The sequence below is a fragment of the Metopolophium dirhodum genome, chromosome 1 (genome assembly GCF_019925205.1).
Source record: "Metopolophium dirhodum isolate CAU chromosome 1, ASM1992520v1, whole genome shotgun sequence".
Lineage (NCBI taxonomy): Eukaryota > Metazoa > Arthropoda > Insecta > Hemiptera > Aphididae > Metopolophium > Metopolophium dirhodum.
In genome coordinates, this window is record NC_083560.1 from 130,934,149 (window position 1) to 130,956,951 (window position 22,803).

A 22,803-nucleotide genomic window follows, 5' to 3' on the forward strand; every position below is an offset into this window, starting at 1 on the left:
GCGGTTCCCAACCTGGGGGTAATTATCCCCTAAGGGGTAAAAACACGATTTTTTGGGGGGTAAAAGTTAAACTTGTATTTTAAGTACTTATTATCCATTTACTCATGTGTATTATGACTGTAAATTAAATTGTAATAATATAATATTGTTGTTAATAGTTTTGGGAAATACCTTATCTTATGTCCTAATGACACTGATAATTTTATTATCTTCAAATAATACTTAGAATATTACATTATATTGAATTTCCTGGAATTATTTTTGTTGTACAATTGTCTACACATTTTATATTCTATTATTATAAAATTATATCGTTATTTAATTTAATGGTTTTAATCTTTTACCATCAGTCAGTCGTTCACTGTTTGTTCATTAGTGTACTTGTCTCGATCAGTATTGTCGATTTTCTGATTATTTTGTAGTGAAGTAAAAGTAGGTGAGTAAAATAATTTTATATTTTTTTATGTTGGATTTTAATAATTTTCCTTTGAATCAGGAACCATGTCACAAGGGAAAAAACGGTCATACAAAGAAGCTTTTCTACAATGGAGTTTTACTAAGTTTGTTGATAAAAGTGTCGAGAAGCCTCAATGTGTTCTGTGCAACAAAGTTCTCACAACAGAAAGTATGAAACCAAGCAAATTAAAAGAACATTTTGAGAGAAGTCATTCTCAGTTTGCAGAAAAAGATATTGCATTTTTCAAACGTAAAGAAGATGCGTTAAAAAATGCACGTATGGATTCATCCGGTTACTTTTTTCAGTCAACTGAAGCTGGTCTTGAAGCTTCATATTGCATCGCTCTACGAATTGCAAAAAACAAGAAACCTCATACAATTGGAGAAAATCTCATCAAACCGTGTAAACTAGATGCAGTAAAACTTGTTCTTGGAGAGCAACATTTTGAAAAGATAAATAAGATATCACTTTCTAACAACACTATCGAAAATCGTATCGAGGATATGAGCAAAAATATTTTGGACACAGTGCTCAATGAAATAAAGTCAAGTCCTTTCTTCGCCTTACAGTTAGATGAGTCGACCGACGTTGCATCTTGTTCCCAGCTACTTGTCTATGTTCGATACATAAAGGGTAACGACATAAAAGAAGAATACTTATTCTCAGAATCACTGAGTACTACTACACGCGGTGAAGATGTTTTTCGGACAGTGAAAAATTTTGTCGATGAAAATGAGCTGCAGTGGTCGAAGTTAATAGGTGTCTGTACAGATGGAGCACCAGCCATGTTGGGCATTCATTCTGGTTTCCAAACATTAATGAAAGAAGTTGCTTCATTTGCATTATTTAATCACTGCATTATACACCGTTATGCTTTGGCAATGAAAACTCTTCCACCTGATTTAATGGACACATTTACTCGTGTAGTGAAAATTGTTAACTACATCCAAAGCAGTGCGACAAATACAAGAATTTTTAAGGACTTATGTAATGAACTGGGAGGAAAATTCGACGTCTTGTTGTTCCACACAGAGGTACGTTGGTTGTCGAGAGGCAAGGTGTTGCACCGAGTGCTTGAGCTCCGAGAAGAAATTGCTTTATTTCTAGAAAGGAAAAAATCAGGGAAGGTAAAGGAGAAAGATTTTCACGCTCAAATAACAGATAATGTATTTATTTCTAAACTGGCATATCTTGCGGATTTCTTCAATGAAATAAATATACTTAATCTCTGTTTGCAAGGAAATATGACGAATATTTTAACTGCTCAAGATAAGGTTGCCAGTTTTCTTCGTAAATTGCAACTTTACCAACGCAGAATTGATGTCGAGGACATTTCAATGTTCCCAGAACTAACAATGGTGCTCGACGAAAGAAATGAAAAATGTTCATTCACAGACCAAATTCGCTTATTATCAGTAGTAGATTCAATCGGTAAATATTTTCCAGATTTAAAAAATCGTCAAGTAAATGCTTGGGTGCTAAGACCCTTTTCAGTGGATGAAAATGTATTTCCAGATACTGAAATTGAAACCAAATCACAATTTTTAGGACTTCGTGAAGACAACACACAGAAAATAGATTTTGAAAACACACAACTAGCAACATTTTGGCGAAAAATTGGTGGCGAGTATCCATTATTATCAGAAAAAGCCTTGAAAATACTGATCCCTTTTTCCACAACGTACAGGTGTGAAAGTGGATTTTCAACAATGGTAACAATGAAAACAAAAGCGAGAAACCGATTAAACTTGGAACACGACCTAAGATGTGCATTGGCCGAAACTGAACCGAATATTAAAGAAATTGTTAGAAAAAAGCAATATCAACCGTCTCATTAATGTTCATTGCCGTTATTCATTAGTCGTAATAAAAACTCTTATTTTCTTTGTTTGAAAAAATAAAATAAATTATAATTATTATCATAATATATATTTTGTTTTGTTTTTTTTTTTACTCAACTTTTTTTTTGGGTCTGGGGTATTTGTTAATATCTAACCTGACTTATGGGTAATAGTCTCAAAAAGGTTGGGAACCGCTGTGCTAGAGATATCTGTCTTAAATTGTAACATTACTTCGAGTGTTAAAAAAGTGTTAAATACTAACCAACCGTCAATAAAATTCATAATAATAGTTTAATTGACTGCTTGTTAATTCATTTGATTCGACCTTTGTCAACCATGCTCCACAACTGGACCACAACACGTATTTTATACGTTTGCCGTTTCAAATAAAAATGTAGTTAAGTCGAATTCCCCCCCCCCCCCCCCCATTAATATTCTATACCTACGCCCCTGGTTTATTTCATATAATACTCATAATTAAACCTACTTATATAAGTTGTACCAAAAAGTATATAGTCATAATATCATTACACAATTTAATTTCCAGACTTTAATTAAATACTTAAAGTATTATTTTGTTTATTAATATTGTATTATTTAGAATCTGTAGCAGTATTTGTATACTACACTAAATTTATGATCACCAAATTTGACTCACCTAAAAACTGTAATATATTAAGTACCTACTACATAGTATATTATATATTTAATATTTGACCACATAATCGATCCCATGTCAAACGATTTAGGTAAGTTGCTTTATAAAAGTAGATAATAAAAGCAATAGCTGAGTATACCTATTAATTATTGTTATTTATCAATTATCTATTTATTAATTTGATTGTATGCTCATGATTAAACCTACCTATTGTATAGTCATATCAACCAATCGATTAATAATTAAATATTGTAATACACTCTGCGTTGAAGTATTTGAACATTGTCGATAAACGTTTCTGTGACATCCGCCATTGACTCGAGCTAAGATATTATTATATAATTTAACTAACCCAACCTAACCACCGTACCAACTCTTAATATTTATACATTTATTTATTATAATATGCATGCACTAGGTACCTACAGACCGATTCCAATTCAGTGGCTGTATTGTGTATATTTACGCAATTTGTATGACAAATCAAATATATATATACCGATATAAGCAACCCACGGCGTGACCGAGTAGGCAAAAGGACAAACGGCAGTAAAATATAATATAATAACTAGGGCTCGGATTTTAAAGCATATTAAATAACAAAAAAAGCACAAAATTGTTTTAAAAAAGCATGACCAAAAATTAACATGAATTAGTTATAAAACTGAATTAAAATTTAAAAATTAATTTAAATTAAAAAAAAGAATTCACTAGGTACCATGTATCTGACAAGATTTTCGTGTCTTTTAACGGCTTTCACATGTTTTTCTCTCCGTATGTCTTGTTGTACATTATATTTTTTTCATAAAACACTTTTATTTCACAAAGTTTGTAATATAAAATCGATCCATCTGTTTGAAAAAATTCTTCATCAACTTCTAATACTATTTTTTTTTTAAATGAATTTGTTTTAACTTTAGGTATTTTTATAAATTACAACACTATAAAACTTAAATGTTGAACTGGTCGATAACGTCGTTATCTATGTACTGAGCGTAAGTTATCGACCCCTGCAAGTAGATCAATAATCTACAATAAAATCTATATTTATATTATACATAGATATAAAATCAAGCCGATAACAAAAACTATAATAATCCAATACAACCATTGAGTCCGTATTTCCGGGTTTTCACATTTCTTATTAATTAAACAAACATTTTTTTAAGTGAAAACTCTCACTTCGAATTCCACAGTTCGAATAACTGAAAAAAGCAATAAAATAACAAAAAAAGCTTTTACATAAAAAAAAGCAAAAATAAAACCGTTTATTTGGAATCAGAATTACGTGAAACAAATGTATGTATACAAATTAGATTTCTACTTTATATATATAAAAAGAAGCATTTGCTTTAAAATCCGAGCCCTAATAATAACGCAGTTTATTGAAAATAAATTATAAATTATAATAATTATAAATCGAACTTTTCGACGGATATATTCATGCCTGTATATAGTAATAGTTTTCCGCACCGCCGCGGGACTCGTCGCAAAGGAGGTACGGCCGCGAGCGGCCCTTAAATTTAGCGAGGAACGCGATTCCGAGGCAAACGGGGAGGTGAGACGTTTTAAAAAGAGGTAATACACGACTCCAGACGAAAAATCGTTGAAATCGTCTCATCGCCGCGCTCTCCGCGATCGATTTCTCCGCCGCGGCACTCGGCGTGAACGGAGTACGGACGCACGCGGCCTATACATTTAGCGGGGAACGCGAATCAGGTCCGAGCGGTGACGCCCGAGGCCCGTAAGGGGGGTATAACTAGAATTTTGAAGACATTTTGAGAAAAATTGTTAAAAGCGATAAGAAGGAGACGATAACGGAGCGATGGCTTCGCCACCGTCGGGAGACCGCCCAGATATCTCTTGAATTTTTTCATTGGTGGGTTCCCTATTAATTACGAAAAAACGCACAGGGAGCGCCACACACTTAAAATCCCAAATTCCAATGAATAATTTTATGTTTTAGTAACAGTGTACAATAAACTTATCTCATTCATGACCTGCTATTTCTTTTAAAAATGTCTGCTGGAGTCGTGGTTATGGAAGTGCCAACGAGCTTAAAACGTCTTGCACGATTGGTTGTAAGAGGTTTCTATACTATAGAAGATGCACTCATAATTGACATACTGGTTAGGAATCCTTGTATGAAAGAAGATGACATGTGTGAATTATTAAAATTTGAAAGGAAAATGCTTAGACAACGCATATCTATACTGAGAAGTGAAAAATTTTTACAAACTAGGTTGAGAATGGAAACTGGTGCTGATAGTAAAGCACAGAAGGTCAACTATTATTTTATAAATTATAAGGTAGGTAGTTACCTATATGTTATTAGAATTGAATAATTTTTAATATACTGATATTATATAATATAAAATTTTAGTCTTTTGTGAACATGGTCAAGTATAAACTTGATTGTATGCGAAAGAAAATGGAGACACAGGAACGTAATGCTACAAGTCGAGCCAGTTTTAAATGTGTTCAATGTTTTAAAACTTTTACCGATTTAGAAGTATGCAAATAATTATTCTTAACATCAATTTTAGCTTAAATATAATATAGCTAGATAAATATATGCTCTTATGAATAGTAGAAATTTCATGATTTTAAATATCATTAAATATTTATCTTGAATATTTTATATTTGTGTAAAAAAAAAAGAAGTTAAATTCCAGTTTAAATAAATTTAATAAATAACCATTGGTACTTGTTAAATATGTTATCTATGCTACCAACATTATTGTTTATTATTGTTATTGTTAATAGTTAATACTTTTTAAACTAAACTAATAAACCAATTCTGCTCGAAAAGTGTCACAGCTGGGGGACTACTTTTAAGTTTTAACTGCTTACCATGTCTTGCATTTCTTATTCAATTATACTTATTGTAAATTGTTCATTTTCTTACAAATAAAATATAATATATTTCTTACTAAATATTATATAAAAAAAAAGGTTATCTTATAAATTATATATTATACATTTATACCTTCATATTATTTATTGTGAAACATTTGTGTGTAATTCTTAAATGAAAGAGGTTAGGTTCGGACTTCTTATTTAAATATAATTAATATTTTTTGCGTAGGTTGATTTAGGGAGTTTGCTAAATGAATACCCAAACATTTAATTTTATAGGCTGATATGTTATTTGATTTCCAAACCAACGAATTCCATTGTACTTTTTGTGGGGAGTTGGTTGAAGAAGACAGTTCAGTTCTACCACAGCAAGATTCTCGTGTAATGTTGGCTAATTTCAATGAAGTTGTAGAACCTTTTTATACAATACTTCGTGAACTAGATGGTATCCGCCTTGCACCAGAACTTCTCGAACCAGAACCTACCCGTATTCTAGGGTACATGCACTACATTTTAATTGAAATACTTTATTTAAAAAAATAACTGTTGCAATTTTCAATTACTTTGTTTTGTTAGACTGGAGTCAGCAACACCACAGTCTTCTGGCGCTAAACAAATGAATGGTATGGAACGATGGGGACCTGACAAAATGCGAAATCTGGACTCAAATAGTTCTAAAATGGAAGTTACTATTGGCGAAGACCTCAAAGACAATCGTCCAGTTGTCAAAGAACGACCTATATGGTTAACAGAAAGTACAGTTGTGGAAAATACTTCTACTCGAGTAAGAACATTTTTCATATTTTTACTTTTTAAAATTAATTAACTAATACAATAATACAAAAGAATACATATATTTATTGTATACTACAGACCTTAAAATCTTATCAAATAGATTCTCAATGGGATAATATATTATGTTAAATTTATCTAAGGTTATTATTTTTATATTTTCCTGGGCTATAAAAAGATAACCGTTTGTGACAATATCTAAATCACCCCAAGCATCATACCATACTAAAAATCATACCCAGAATATATTAATACAGGACTTTACTTGCATTTATATAATAAATAAGTTAGTTTTTAGAGACTGTACTAAATATATGAGTGTTCTATTTTAGGTAGTGGTCAATAATAATTCCTTGATATCAATGTTTTGATACTTGTTAAAATTATTTTACATTTTTAATTATAAATTATATTTTATTTCGCCTAGGCCCGAGCTTAATTATATTGAATACTATAAAAATGTATAAATGTTATATTATATTTATTTCTATGTTATTGTGTATTGTTCTTAAATTGTTTTTTAATAACTATAGGTTCTACTATCCGTATAAATATTTGAAATATTTATGTATTAATACATTAATTGTGTTTAAATACTTTTTAAGGATTCAATTGAAATGGAGACTAAAGCTCCACTTGAATTCACTCCTGATGTAGATATAATGACTGTCTTATTGCAACATGAAAAACGTGCGTATCAAACTGATAAGGCCGGTAAGAAAAGTGGGCAGGACGCAGATTCAAGTGATGAACCTTCTATTGGTTTAGGTAATTCAATGTTACTCATTAATAATTATTCAAGATGTTAAATATTCTGTTTAGGAAATATGGAAAATATGTACAAATAATATTGAAATGCAAAATTTTTCCAAAATTAAATAAATAATTTTGTTATTTTTATAAAACTCAAATATCAAAGCCAAAACTTAACAGATATATATTATTATGTATATATACAAGTTATGGTACAAAGTCCTAATATATAAATAAGAATCCATTGTTTGTTGGTTTGATAAGCAAATTCATTATAAAATCAATTTAGTATTTGTGTTTAAATGTTAAATAAGAATGGTTTGAAAAAAATATTTTACTTTGGTTTTAAATGTATAAATAATTATTTTAGGTGTTGAAGAGCTAACATCCGAAGAGGAAAAAGATGATGAAGATGTGCCTTTGGTAAGTGTGGCTGGTCGTCGTGTACCAATAACAGAAGTCGTGAATATGACAGATGCCATTAGTCAAATGACACCATCCGAAAAAGAACACTATATACAAGTTTATCAAGACTATTTCTCTGCGTTGGATGATTAAATGTTCAATAATGACAATAAATAAATCTATTTATACGCTTCATACAATTTTTGCTACTCTTCTATAGTAAATATTTAAGAATATAAACAATTTGTTAGGTGAATTATTGGGTGTAAAAACTTTTACATTACATGGATAGTAAAGGTAATAGTTATATTATATATTTTCCATTCAATAAAGTAGTTAATATTTTCTATATTCCACATACATAGATTACATAAAAACTTAGAACAAAACATACATTTATATTTTACCATCATTATTATAATATTTAATATTACAACCTAGTCCTGCTAAAGATAAAGAGAAATTTCGTTATTCTGTGTTCAGATTATTTCATAATATTATGTTATAGCTGGGAACATAAAAGCGAAGTACCTAACCTAACCTACTTATTATATTCCCCAATAAATATACAGTTAATAGGTATAGTACAACTTTTATGTATTTACTGATAATTTTTACTTCAAAATATAATAGAAAAAGTCTTGGAACTGTGGAGAGGAAGACGAAAGAATAAATAGAAAAGAGAGAGACTTGAAATTAGCTGATGTGAGTGTATGAAAGTAATAGACTACAGCACTATTGTTGTGTGGGACAAGGGGGTAGCCAACCCCATATAGTTGGGACTTGGAAGTGTAAGGTGAGCTGGTAACCGGTTATTTTATATTCACTACATAAATGCACAGAGAATAGTGGTACATAAATTCTTAAGTATTTCCATAAATTCTTTATGTAAGACGCCAATTAATCATACGATTAGAGAAAATAATATTATATCTGTTGACATTCAGGTTCTATTTCAATTTTTATATTAACTGTATCTTGATACATATTTTTAAGAAAATTATCTTTTTCCTTCCTATTATAGGTATATATTTTGTTATCCGGGCTCAAAACTGTTTAACTGCATAATAATATACTGTTCATGCATACCTACAGAAATCAAAATTATTTCAATATTATAATATTTTGCATGACGCCATGACATACATTTTTTGTTACTCTTCTATAATAAATATTTAAGAATATAAACAATTTGTGAGGTGAGTTATTGAGTGTAAAAACTTATTAATCTCATGGATACTAAAAGTTTGGCAACACATTTGTGATTTTAAAGAATAAAAAATATTGATTGATATGTTAATTAAAAGAAAAAAATATATTTTAATATCACAATCTAGTTGTCATTATTGAACATTTAATCACCCTTTTTTATTGCATATTGAATTGTCAGCTTTGGGTACACGTCTCACGTTAGTATAGAAGGATTAATTGGTGAAGGTGCGTATATTATAGATGTTATTTGAATAAAAATAAAAAGAAATAAGAGAAAGATTCAGGATTTTTTTTTAGTAGATAGACAGCGGGGGACTGATCTAAATAACTAATATATTGAGAATAAATTAAAAAAATATTGTAAATGAATAGTGAAAATATTATGTGATTAATTGAAGAAAATGAATAAAAAGAATAGATAGAAAAAATTGAAAAAATTGAAAAAAGGTGGGTAAATGGATGTTGCTCTGCTGTACAGTAGGTTACAAGTGGGTCACTGTAATGGATGGTGTTAAATTTGAATTCAATGATATAATATCTTTGTATCAGAAAAACAATTCTGAGCGAAAACGGTCAGTCAGCATATGATATTACCAAGTAATATTTGATGATATTATTGTGAAAAAAGTAATTTATATATTATAACCTATTTACGTGGATCCTAAGAGCCTTGTTTTCAATTTTCAATTTAGCTATAAAAGTTGAACATTTTATACATTTTTAACTACAAAATAATTATTAAATTATAAATTTGATAAAATTTGTCAGAATTTGAATTTTAAATGCTTGTAAAAAAAAATTGTGCATATGTATTTTTAATATTTTTCAAGTGCTATTAGAACGATATATCAGGAGCCTTATATTAAATGTTGACGCTTTTTTACCCAACTAATAAAATTTTATTGATATTTATAGAAAAAAACTAAAAAAATTGAAAACTGACAATGTCCGGAAACAGCTCAAAAAGAGTCAAATTATTTTTAAAATTTTATCGTGTATAGAAAATGCTAATACAAACATTCAGTGAAATTTTCAAGTATCTACAGTCATAAGTTTTTTAGTTCCAACAAAATAAGAAAATCGTTAATGAGATATCGAGTGAATATCAAATGTTGAAAAAATATGAATTTCAAACGCTCATAAAAATTTAATTTGACTTTCTTGTAGACATTTTTTTTTTTGATAAAGGTAGACAAACTTATGAGGAATCTTGTATTACATTTTCAAATCTTAGATTTAAAAAGAAAATTTTTTATGAATTTCTAACTCAAAATAATTTGCAAATGTTCGTCATATTTACGTATTTTGTCAATATTTGAACTTTAAATGCTTATAAATAAAAACTGTGACTAAGGATTTTAAATTTTTTTTTTGCGTCTGCCTTTGAAACAAGAAACTAGGAGCCTTTTATTAAATTTTCAAGCTTTTTTAACCAACAAATACAATTTTATTCATATTTATAGAAAAAAAAACAAAAAAAAATTGGAAACTAAAAATGTCCGTAAACAGCTCAAAATAAGTCAGAATATATGGAAAATGTTATGGTGTATAGAAAATGCAAATATAAACATTCAGTCAAAATTGCATGTACCTACGGTCATTTGTTTTAGAGTTGCACCAAAAACCAAAATCGATTTTCTCAAAAACAGATTTTGCGTAAAAATTCCCGTTTTCCCTTAATTTTTCTTTTGTTTTTCGCGTCGCGTTTGAAAACTACTGAGAAATTTGACCCCCCAAAGTACCAACGAGATTCACTTTCCTATCAAAAAAGTTACTGTTGAAGAAAATTCAAGCATTTTTACTGTCCTAAAAGGTGATGACAGACAAAAAAAAAATAAAAAAAAAACACATCTTTGTAAAGTCAATACATTCATCGCTTCGCTCAGAATCTAAAATAGAAAAAATAGGTAGTTAATTCACGCAATTGAATAAATATATAGAAGTTATTGATGAATAATTTTTTTTGAATTGAATTGAATTGAAATATAGAGTATTGAATGTTAAACGAATTGAAATATTAATGAATAGATTTTTTGTTTATGATAAATAAAAGTAAATGAATTAAAAATACATTTTTATGATAGATAAGTGTTGAATAATAGTATATAAAAGTGAATAAATTGAATATTGAGTAAAATTTAAGTTAAATACTTATATAAAGAAAAATAAACGATATATGAAAAATTAATTATTTAAATCAACTTTTATTAAGTATTCAGTTTTAGTAATTTTCTTGTTAATTTTACTTAATTTGAGGAGTTGGATAAACAAATCTTAAATTGAGTTTTCTGTAGCTTATAATAAATTATAAAAGTGTTAAAACAACATTTGTATAGGTCCGTTTCGCCAGCACTGCCACTTTCAATCATAATACCAAACCTTAATAGTATTATGTACTTTTTTTTGTACAATTTTTTACAGCCAAAATTAAATTTTGTACAACCCCCCTAACCCGAGAAAACCCGGTTTTGTTATGCGCGTGCTGGAGAAACGTTTCCCCAGCACTGCCAATGTCGAAAATCTAAAAAGTTCAATTTTAAACTGTACAGTATTATGTACTTTTTTTTGTACAATTTTGTACAACCAAAATTCAATTTTGTACAACCCCCCTAACCCGAGAAAACCCGGTTTTGTTATGCGCATACTACTATGTACTATACTTGTGTACATTTTAATTGAATGACAAAACAGTTTTTCCATTTTTAAAATCAATTACCTGTATTTTCCTGTATTTCCTATGCCCATACTATTGTGTACTATACTTGTGTATATTTTAATTGAATGATGATACAAATATAAAATACATAAAACGTAGGTAGTATACTATTTTATTCCTCTTTTACGTAATACTTAATATACCTTCCATTCTAATTTATTATTTATACACATTTTATCATACCTTTTTTTATCCAATAGATAATGATAAATACTTAATATACTTGCTTACAGTCTCTTCCGTGTTTGAAATTATATCATTGATATTTGATATACCATTAAATTTATTGACGTGAATGATGTGAAATTATATTTTTAATACCAAAAGTCCGAAATGTAAATTTATCATTTTCTTTATAAATCTATATCAAATATTTTGGTAAGAATAAAAGTATTTTTATAATATTTATATATTTTTGTATACAGTATTATACGCCACGGCGTGGTTTAATTAATAGGTTGGTAATAATATGGATGAAAAGGATATTTGATGTAAAATAAAATTATTTTATACTTTTTGTATACTGTTAGATATTTTTTGTTAGGAGTGCTGTTTTTATTATTTTACATAAGAATACAGAAATATAGAATCATTATTTACTGAATGTCTTACTTAGTATGTAAAAGGTAAAGTATATAAATTCGAAAAATGTGTCCATTGATTCTTGAAATATAACCATAATATGACCATCGAATGCAATCAGTTTGATAACCTCATAGCTATGTGGTTCAATGGAAAATTCTGGACAGATGTAATTCGTACCATAATTTTTTGTTTTATAAGATGACAATGTTTTCAACAATTTGCTTGCTGTTGATGATATCGTATCCATTGCATCTATTTTTTTACATCACCAATATATTCATTATCAGACAGTAAAAATGGAGCCAGTAATAAAATACGTTCTCTGTTCATATTTTTTTTTCAGTTTAGGACATATCATGTTAATAATAAATTTCGCAGTTTTATTTTGCTTTGCATTGCGGGATAAAAATTCAAAATAAGTACTACTATCAGCTGCAGCACATGATAAAATACTTAACAAGGAATCTGATGAGCAGCTATTGTCTAGAATGATTTTACCTAATCTTGGAATGTTGTATGGTTTGTTACGAAATGTATTGCCATTCTTGAGAAATACAATTACCTTTCCAGAACCTTTTTCATTTAAATCGACATGGTCAAATCCTGGCTGTGGCATAAGATACGATTCAGCAGATCAACATTGTGATATAGTCGATGATTTTTGTTTTTTTTTTGCCAATGTTCAACAGCTTCACATTCTTTAGCTTTCTCGGCGCATGTTAGACATATCCGTGATTCTCCAAATCCTTCTTCGCTGTGTGTATTCTTTACGGAGCAACCAAATAAATACACTGATTTGTTACAAATTTTACATCTATGTATGCCCGTTGGAAAATCTCCATTTTCACATGGTAAACAAGACATTTGAATAGTGATTTTTTTTTTAATTGTATTATTTTTATTTTCTTCATAAGGTTCAATACGTTTTGTATCATTTTTATCAATTTCGTGTTTATCAAGTAGCTCATTAGATTTTTCTATCATTTCTGTATCTGGGTAATAATTTATACTTTTAATTTCATTTGAGGAATAATTTCTATCAACTAATTCTTCATGTACTACACTTCCTCTGTATTTCTCAATAATATTATCATCTGTACAATAATCTTCACCAGATACTGTTTGATTGTGGTTCGGCAATTGATAATTATTATCTTCACTTATATTCTGTTCGATGTATTCTTCATTATTAAGGTCGGGTGTTGTAGTCAATGACTGCGAGTCTCGTAATAGTAAATGATCTCCATTATAATATTGTAATAGCTTTTCTGTAAAATCATCTACTCTTATAGGTAATTTATCTGCTTCAAAAACTATTTTTTAGCTGATTAAGATTGCATTCAACACGACTACTTGAAACGGTAGCATCTCCATACCCAAAAGTTGTTCTCATAATCCCGGACCAACAGGGATACAACTTCATGGCATTGACTATCAGTGGAACCAATTCGGGTATAAATTGAGCGTTGTCGTATTCGCCTTTAATTGTCTCAACTTCTAATTTACAATTATTTGCTATTAATGAAGCCCAATTCATAAACGAACTATCAAATTTATCATTACTGTTTTCATCATGAGGCTCTTGATCATTTATATTATTTAACACATTTTCTTCGATTAAATGATCAAAAGCTTGTATATATGATGATTTATTTGAAATCAGGGTCTGAAGATATCTCTTACTTATAGCGCAAGGTGCTTCATCTATTTGAATATTTATTTTTTTGAAAACGTGTATAAATTGATATATATTTGGGTGAGCAGAATAAAATATAGAATTGAAGACCTAACTTTTAGGAATACTCGGTTGAATACTTCTTCTAGCATAGTGCATATTTTTTTTAATTTAAGTACAATCGTATGTGTTAGAGTTTCTATATCATTTTGTAATTCATTATGCAATAACTTAGATGGTCTATCACAAGGATTTTCTTGTGCTTTTCTTTTTAAAAGGTTACTCACTGTCTGCCTGGTTAAAATACTTGCTTCGTCAGGTTCATGGTTGTGTTTGATGTTTTTTTCAATAATAATTTCATTTTCACACTTATAAAAAGATTTGCACGTTCTTTTTACACATCGCCATCGTTCAATGTAATTTTTTAAATACTTATGAAATGAAAATTTAAAGCCATCAATAATGTTTATACGCTTGCCTTTTTCACTAAACATAATATTTTGAGTGTTATCCATTATGTATGGAATATGAACACGTACTGACGTACTAGTGTGGTATAATCAGTGATTAGTTCATCGATTAATATTTCAACGGCAGAAAATACCTAGGTAATCTAAAATATTATTTTAGTACTGTATATTACTACGATAAGATATCATTTTATTGCCAGAAAGTACGTATATAGTACGTTTACGTCCTTATACCATATTCGTACTTTATAACTTCATAATGCGTATAATAAATACGTGGACCATGGACCCAATTCAAACGCATCATTTGATACACCCGGACCCAATTCAGACAAAACATTTTATTCACACGGACCCAATTCGTACAAAATTTAAAACTAGTATTATTTTTGGACCCAACTCGGATGCAGCCAATATGTTCATTAAATGATTCAATTAAAAATTGGTGGTAAAAAAACAATCATTTGACTTAAAATAAATTTGAACATGTTTTATAAACTGAACGAGAAACAAACATAATAAGTAATAATATTATTCAGACATTGAAAACAATGAAAACAAATGGCTATATTAAAATAAACAAATCCAATAATACAAAAATATTACCTACTAAATCTGTCTATTCGTATAATTATATCACATTTTGGTTTAATATTAATGAAATAATAACAATTATATTATAAATTATAATGCACCACTGTCATAGCACATAAGAGTACTGATAGATAATAATATTATGCGAGTCTTCACTCACTTCTAGTTTTAGCTACGAGTTAAAACTAAAATAGCCAGGTTAGACGTAAAAAATCTATAGGTATTTGATATCACGATCAAAACAATATTACACACGTTTACTGCAGTGAATACATGGTAAATTCGTAATATAATTTATTTGAGTGTTATTTTTTTTCTAAAAGATTAAGCCAAAATGTGATATAATTATACAAATGAAAAGATTATGAGATACTCTTAAATATATTTGATTAGTTCAGTCGAAAGAAAATAAGTTCATTAATAGTTAATTAATTATTTTAAGTTAAACCAAAAATTAATAAATATTGCTGTGTATTATAATATCATATGGCCGCCGCCGCGGCGAACGAATCCGTAACATCACCCGCAATGTCAAAATTTAACGTAACTAGCGAACGAATAATCATAAACTAATTTTAGTTGTATCATTACCTTAGTTAAATTATATTCTAGGTATTTGTTATGGTAATAAAATAATTATCGATTTAATTATATTTTATAAAAATATATAAAAAAAAATTATTATCAGTTGTATTGTCCTTTAAACAATCTTAAAATATGTAATACTTATTGTTTTTGTCCTGTATTATTTCATTTTTAAATTTGATAATTTCACTGTCTATAACATTATTGATGAGTTTAGGTTTTCTTCCTCTAGTTTCTTCCGCCATTATAAAATCTATTATTTTAAGTTAATAAAATACATTTTACAGCATAATAATACTATGATTATAATATTTATAACTCTATAAGTTAAATAATTACGTAATAATATAAATAATTCTTACCTTATTACGTCCAATATAAATTAAACAACAAAATAGTATAAGTGATTATTATTGATTCGGTGACAATAATAAAATGAATCAGTGTCAACCGTTTGAATCAACTGATTCGACTGTTAAAAACAATATTTATTTTTATTTTTGTGAATGATCATCTATAACCATCTATTATTAACATGGTTATAACATGGTTTACAATGTTCGAACAAGCTTCTGGAGATTTTCTATTTTGTATTATTGATATTTGAATTCAGCCACCATATACTATGGAAAGATGTAGTGCGGGAAGACTAATTTTAATTACAACAACAACAGGCACAATATTTAATTTACTGATATTATTCGGTTATTATTAGCATTTTGTCATTTTATTTTGGTCATATACTATATAGGATATTGATAATACGCACAGTATAAAATGTGATGCTTTTGTTAAACGCATAGTTCGTAATAATATTATGTCTATGATAAAAAGCATATTTTTTATAAGACTATAATAGTTACTCGTAGATATATAAATGAGCACTAGGCGTACCTATATATTATACTGCATTACAATATGCATGGGTAATACAATTTTAGACCGTTTTAATAGTTACAGGTAATTGATTTGAAAAATGGAAAAACTGTTTTGTTATTCAATTAAAATGTACACAAGTATAGTACATAATAGTATGCGCATAGGAAAAACGGTTTTGGTCGTGTTTGGGGGGGTGTACAAAATTTAATTTTGGTTGTACAAAATTGTACAAAAAAAAGTACATAATACTGTACAGTTTAAAATTGAAATTTTTAGATTTTCGACATTGGCAGTGCTGGGGAAACGTTTCTCCAGCGCGCGCATAACAAAACCGGGTTTTCTCGGGTTAGGGAGGTTGTACAAAATTGTACAAAAAAAAGTACATAATACTATTAAGGTTTGGTATTATGATTCGAAAGTGGCAGTGCTGGCGAAACGGACCTCATTTGTATACCTAATACAAACAATATATTCCATAGATAGTTAATTTGAAAGTTGACATTATTGTTAAATCAACACTATTTAGTGTTATTCTGACTATCTAAATGTTAATGTGACGCTCGAGTAATCTAAATTTAGATTTGACCACACGGAAATTTTTTTTTCCAAATAAAATGATTTTGGACAGTTTTTATGATCAATATTTACAACTACGTAGTTCGGCGCGTTATGTACCTATTTTCATTTCATTTACAATTACATCTACGATTCATTTCTCTCTCCGACCGATGTGAATCTATTACTCAAAATGGATTTGTGTCAAGACGAAGTAAGTACCTATAATAAATTTCAATGCTTTCGATTTTACTATTTAGTTACTAGTAACTGATAAATTTACTCTACTCTACAGTTTATTTATGATTTTTCCGTGGATAATGTTTTGGAGACAACGTCGTTACAGACGGTGATGCAGTCAACTCCACCTCTTCACGAAAACGAAAATAATATTATAATATTAAAATAATATACGCATTATAATATATATTACTTATGATGGAGCTAATTATTATTTGATTGTTTATTTTTTTTTATAATTTATTGTACACATAATAATATTATTATACTTATTTTTATGTAAATTAATTATGTATTTTTGTTTCATTAAATAAAATAAAATCATACCCAATTTCAGAGTTAAATCATTTACTTTTTAGATCTTATATGCACAAGTGTCGGTACATGTACACATGCAAGTAAGACACCGTTACTAAAGTGTTGTTTCCATGGTATTTTGTATGTAATATATAATCGGGATGGTGTGGCATAGTAGTAGAAAATTATGTACCATTATGCATTATGCATCGCCAATAGGTGTTAGTATTAAACTATATTAATATTAGTATTAATATTGATATATTTTAATGAAGTGAATATTCATTTTGAACTGTGTTATTTCTACATAACTTTTATAAATTACCCTTACTACCAAGGGTGGATGCATGGGTTAGCACTGGGGGAAAGTGCCACCTAAAATAATATAAAAAAATATCCAAGGCCTATTCTTAGCTATATTATGTAATTGTTCCTATAAAGTGCCCCGACCATAAATATATGCTGGATCCGTCCTTGCTTACTACAAATGAAATTAATACAACTTCAAATATTTGTTAAAATTATATTTATTTTATACACGTTATTTTAACAATAAGTGGAATTAGAATAACCTATGATTGGTGTTATTTTTACATTAGTTGTAATTGGCATTTTGATTAATTACATAGTTATTTTAAATACTGTTGTTGTTTCTACCCCTTAATAGAGTTTAAGCGTACAAATCAAGCATTAGTGTGTTAAAACGACAACATTTTTCTATGTGTGTACGTAATAAGTAGGGTTCGGATTTGAAGGCAATATAATCAATAAAAAAAGCATTTAAAATGTAAAAAAGGCCAAAAAAGGCATTTCATTTATATAAAAAGGCAATTCATAAATAAACTACAAAATAAAAAAGTGAAGATTTTTTAAACACTTTCAATTGCACACATTTTGAGAAAAATACAAATTAAAAATTAAAACTGCATGCAAAATAAACTAGTTGGTATTAAAAAAAAAATTGACTACCATGTATTTTGACAGGCTGTCTTCAGTAAAACGGCCACGGTTAGGGGTTAAAATATTTTTGTACATTGAAAACGATCTTTCTACGTCCACCGAAGTTATCGGGGCGTATTTCATACTTAAATAATTATCTAAATTAAGATTGCTACTTGATAGATCGTCATCGCTTGTGGTTTCTCCAATCAATACTTGGTTGATCTTTTTGATATTTTCACATCCTTTGTTCTTCGATATAACTTTGTTGAATTTATCCAAAAATCAATTTAGCTATTTCGCCATTGCATTCTTCGAGTTTAATCTGTATATTATTTACAATATCTACACTTGTCGATAGTAATACACCTAAAACATACACAGTATATTTTAATATATAAAACATGTAAAACACATAAAAATAATATTTGTTACCTCTTGTTTCTAGTTTTGTAATTGTGTCAGGCAAAAATCCAAAATTAAATAGGTGTACGGGTAATTTTATGGCCATACCAAATACTCGATAAGACGATATCGATAAATATTGCGAATAATAAAATCCATTTGTAGCGATAATACGCAAGCTGTGTATAAAATTATAAAATCAACTGAAAAATTAAACACAAATAGGCATTTATAAGTAAAAAGGCAAAAAAAGGAAAAAAAAAAGGTTCCATCGTCTAAGAAATTAAATGAAACACATTTTTGTATAAAAATTATTTTTCTATTATGATTAATAAAAGAAAGGCATTTGCCTTCAAATCCGAACCCTAGTAATAAGTAACACTACGTGTGCAACGGATGAAGCGTCGATATTTTATTGTTGAAAGTGAACAGGGAACAATTATATACGAAAGGGCATTGATTGGTTGATTTGCCATGACTTGCTGATTTTTGAGCTTGAAGTGTGTTAACAGGAGAGTCATTAACAGGTATATTTGTTTCTTTTACAACTTCAGAATCGTCTTCACTTCCTATTTGGTCTTCATTTATATCACTTGGGCTACAATCCGAGACGGTTAGTCGATCTTCCATTGTCGGAAGGAGGAATAATAACTGGTCAAAAAACACGTATTCTCGCCGTTTAGTAGCAGCTTGACCGGATTTTCCATGTTTTTGTTTGCTTAGTTCTCTTCTAAAATATGTTCTCAAGTTTCTCCATTTATTCTGCAGTTCTTTTCCTGTGAACGAAATAAAAAAAAACAATAAAACCTTTAGTGGTTTTATAAATAACAATATATTTGTTTTCAATGTTGTTTTTATCAATGTATTACTCCATACATATATTTAATATTTTCGAATTTTCCATAGGTACCTTGCAACAGGAAACAGTTTTAGAACTTTCTACTTCGAGTTTTTAATTGGGGAGACAACAATTAGAACAATTGTTTAAGACACACGTGAAAAGATATGGATGTGTCTTAAAGAAAAATACATGCCTGAAAGAACCGAATAGATGTGGCACCAAATTGCAGAAAAATTTGCGGCAAAAACACATTTTCCAAACTGCCTGGGGGCAATAGATGGCAAACACATTCGCATTCAAAAACCATGTAGTACAGGTTCAGAGTTCATGAATTATAAAAATTTTTTTCTGTGGTTCTTATGGCTGTTGTAGATGCGGAATATTGTTTTACGTCAATTTACATCGGATCATATGGTAGTGCTAGTGATTCACATGTGTTTGAAAGATCTAATTTTGGTAAAAAAACTAAACCAAGGTAAACTTAACATACCACCTAATCAGCCACTACCAAACGATGACACAGGTGTTCCAATGCCCTTTATTTTTGTTGCGGACGAAGCATTTGCATTTTCAGATCATGTACAACGGCCATTTGGGCGACGGAATTTAACTATAGAAAAAAAATTTATAACTATCGCCTCACTAGGGCCAGAAGAATGGTTGAGTGTGCATTTGGCATCATGTTCAACAAATAGCAAATACTTCATAAAGCATTAGATGTGAACCTTTCATTTTGTGACGCAATTATTCAGGCTTGCTGCATTTTTCATAACTATGTACGCCAAAGAGACGGTGTAAGATTTGAAGATACACTGTATGAATGCCCCCTGACAGAAATGAACCCAACGAATGTGCGTGGCAATCACATTGGTACAACACTACAACGACACGAGAATATTTCGTGAAATATTTCACTTCACCCGGGGGATCAATTCCTTGGTAGTATGGAAAAGTCAGCCTAATTCGCAAATCACTTAACTCCATATTTACTAGTTTTCAGGGGAAACGAAAAACGTCTCATTAATTTAAAAAAAAAACATTTAAGACTTAAAATAATTCTCTAAATTATTTATAATGGTTTTATGTCTATCTCTTTGATAAATTTTATAGTTAACTTTATTTTAACATGTATAAGAGGAGTTAAGACAAATTCTTCATAAAAAAAAATATTTTATTGGAGTTACGACATTTTTCATTTTGTTTTATTTCAGTTATGATACAGATAAAAAATGTAATTAATTGAAAATCACAATATGTTTATTAAACTCAACAGTCAACAGTAGTAAAATAATGTGACATTATAATTAAATAAGTAACTAAGCAAAAAAAATTATGATGTTCCAACCTTTGGTATAGTAAAAGATCATGAATAGTATTATAAACCACAATGTTTGATAATATTATTATAAATCTTGACAATTAAAATATAATAAACAAGTATATAAATAACAGTAACACTTTTAAAATCAAATACATCATGAATAAAAATTTAAATAATTAAAAATCACAATATATTTATTAAATTCAACAGTAGTAAAATAATGTAACATTTTTAATAAATAAGTAACTAAGTAAAAAAAATTATGATGTTTCAACCTTTGGTATAGTAAAAGATCATGAATAGTATTATAAACCACAATGTTTGATAATAATATTATTATAAATCTTGACAATTAAATAACATTAACAATAGAAATTTTAATAAGAGTAAGTACTTTAAGTAGTGTATTAATAATTAAAAACATACAATATAGTTTCCCAGTCTTTTGGTATAGTAAAATATTATTATTAGTTAAATCACATTTTTGTTTTAATCTTTAGGTAAATTATCATAAAAAGAATGATAATCCTTTTCCATCGAAATTTTTTAATTGTTGTAGATGTTCAAATTTTTCTTTTTTTATTTTAATTCTTTGAGTAAGTAACTGTGGTAAAGTATCAAAGTTTATTGGACCTTGTTTACTGCTGTTTCTGGCTAGAGGAATAGTAGCCCAATTTTCAGAAAACCACAGTTTATAAAATACTGTTTGGTCGGATTTGTACATTAAACATTTTATTTCAGTTAATTTAGTAATCATAATTCATAAGTAATGGAGATAAGACAATTTCTATTTACTTTCACCGCCTTGGAGTTGGGCTGATTACGTCGAGTTTTTAACAGCTGTTTCATGGAAAAATAATTATCTGATTGAAACGAGGTTGATTTTAAACGCTGCGTTTTTTTTTTCTCATTTTAATCACTAATAATCCCCGAATCGCATTTTTGGAGTTAAGTGATTTGCGAATTAGACTGACGACTGTATGAATGCCCCCTGACAGAAATGAACCCAACGAATGTGCGTGGCAATCACATTGGTACAACGACACGAGAATATTTCGTGAAATATTTCACTTCACCCGGGGGATCAATTCCTTGGCAGTATGAAAAAATTTGAACAGTTTCAATAGATCATTAAGTATTAGTAATAATTTTATATGTAATATTAATTAATTTTTTTGGAAAATATAACTATAATAATACAATAAAATTTTCAAAATTGTAATTATTAATAGTTATTTTGTTTTGTTTCATTACCTTTTAACGATTTTTCACTTGAAGTCATTGCTTGCCACGTAGGAATCATTGTTTCAAATATTTCACTCCAAAATCACAAAATTAAGTTCCGGTCTGAGTGCTCTGGAAGTTTTGTGTTATATATTGGAGGTCTACTTTGAACTGCTTGAATAAATCTTTCTACCCAATCACCATCATTAATAAATTCTAGAATAGAAAAATTTAAAATACATTTTGTTAACTGTAATGACTATCACATGATATCTGCTATTTATAGAAATTATCATGTTTTGACACATAATAATATTTGTGGCAAAATCTGATAAATGGTTTATCATAATTTGCCACAGTCAAATTCTGTGTTCCGTACAGATAGTTAATTTGTATAATGCTTATAAAAGTAAAACTAACCGTCCCAATGATATCATATTTTATCACAACAATATATATGGACCTATTACTTTCATATACCATAAAAACCCCGAAATCGA

General features: G+C 28.7%; 2 protein-coding genes and 1 pseudogene across 3 annotated transcripts; 2 read left to right on the top strand and 1 right to left on the bottom strand.

Annotated features, from left to right (window-relative positions):
• The first annotated feature begins 501 nt into the window (after nt 1-501).
• On the top strand, nt 502-2,295 carry LOC132953793 (zinc finger BED domain-containing protein 5-like). The gene has a single exon (XM_061026133.1). The coding sequence runs from the start codon at nt 502-504 to the stop codon at nt 2,293-2,295; it is 1,794 nt and encodes a 597-aa protein (XP_060882116.1).
• A 2,614-nt stretch (nt 2,296-4,909) lies between these two features.
• On the top strand, nt 4,910-8,194 carry LOC132935640 (general transcription factor IIE subunit 1-like). 2 transcript variants are annotated; one of them, XM_061002233.1, is made up of 6 exons: nt 4,910-5,265; nt 5,340-5,468; nt 6,095-6,312; nt 6,392-6,599; nt 7,213-7,375; nt 7,731-8,191. In XM_061002233.1, exons 1-6 carry the CDS (start codon nt 4,975-4,977, stop codon nt 7,916-7,918), a joined length of 1,197 nt encoding a protein of 398 aa, XP_060858216.1. In that variant the 5' UTR covers nt 4,910-4,974; the 3' UTR covers nt 7,919-8,191. The 2 variants fall into 2 exon arrangements, with proteins under 2 accessions (XP_060858216.1, XP_060858217.1); XM_061002234.1 differs by lacking the exon at nt 5,340-5,468 and having other exon boundaries at nt 7,731-8,194.
• Nucleotides 8,195-18,430: 10,236 nt separating this feature from the next.
• On the bottom strand, nt 18,431-22,462 carry LOC132953794 (uncharacterized; annotated as a pseudogene).
• Nucleotides 22,463-22,803: the final 341 nt, after the last annotated feature.

Coding starts and splice junctions, on each gene's coding strand:
- LOC132935640 (XM_061002233.1), top strand. CDS start 4,975: ATGTCTGCTGGAGTCGTGGTTATGGAAGTGCCAACGAGCTTAAAACGT. Junction 5,266..5,339: donor ATTATTTTATAAATTATAAG/GTAGGTAGTTAC, acceptor ATAAAATTTTAG/TCTTTTGTGAACATGGTCAA. Junction 6,313..6,391: donor GAACCTACCCGTATTCTAGG/GTACATGCACTA, acceptor TTGTTTTGTTAG/ACTGGAGTCAGCAACACCAC.
- LOC132953793 (XM_061026133.1), top strand. CDS start 502: ATGTCACAAGGGAAAAAACGGTCATACAAAGAAGCTTTTCTACAATGG.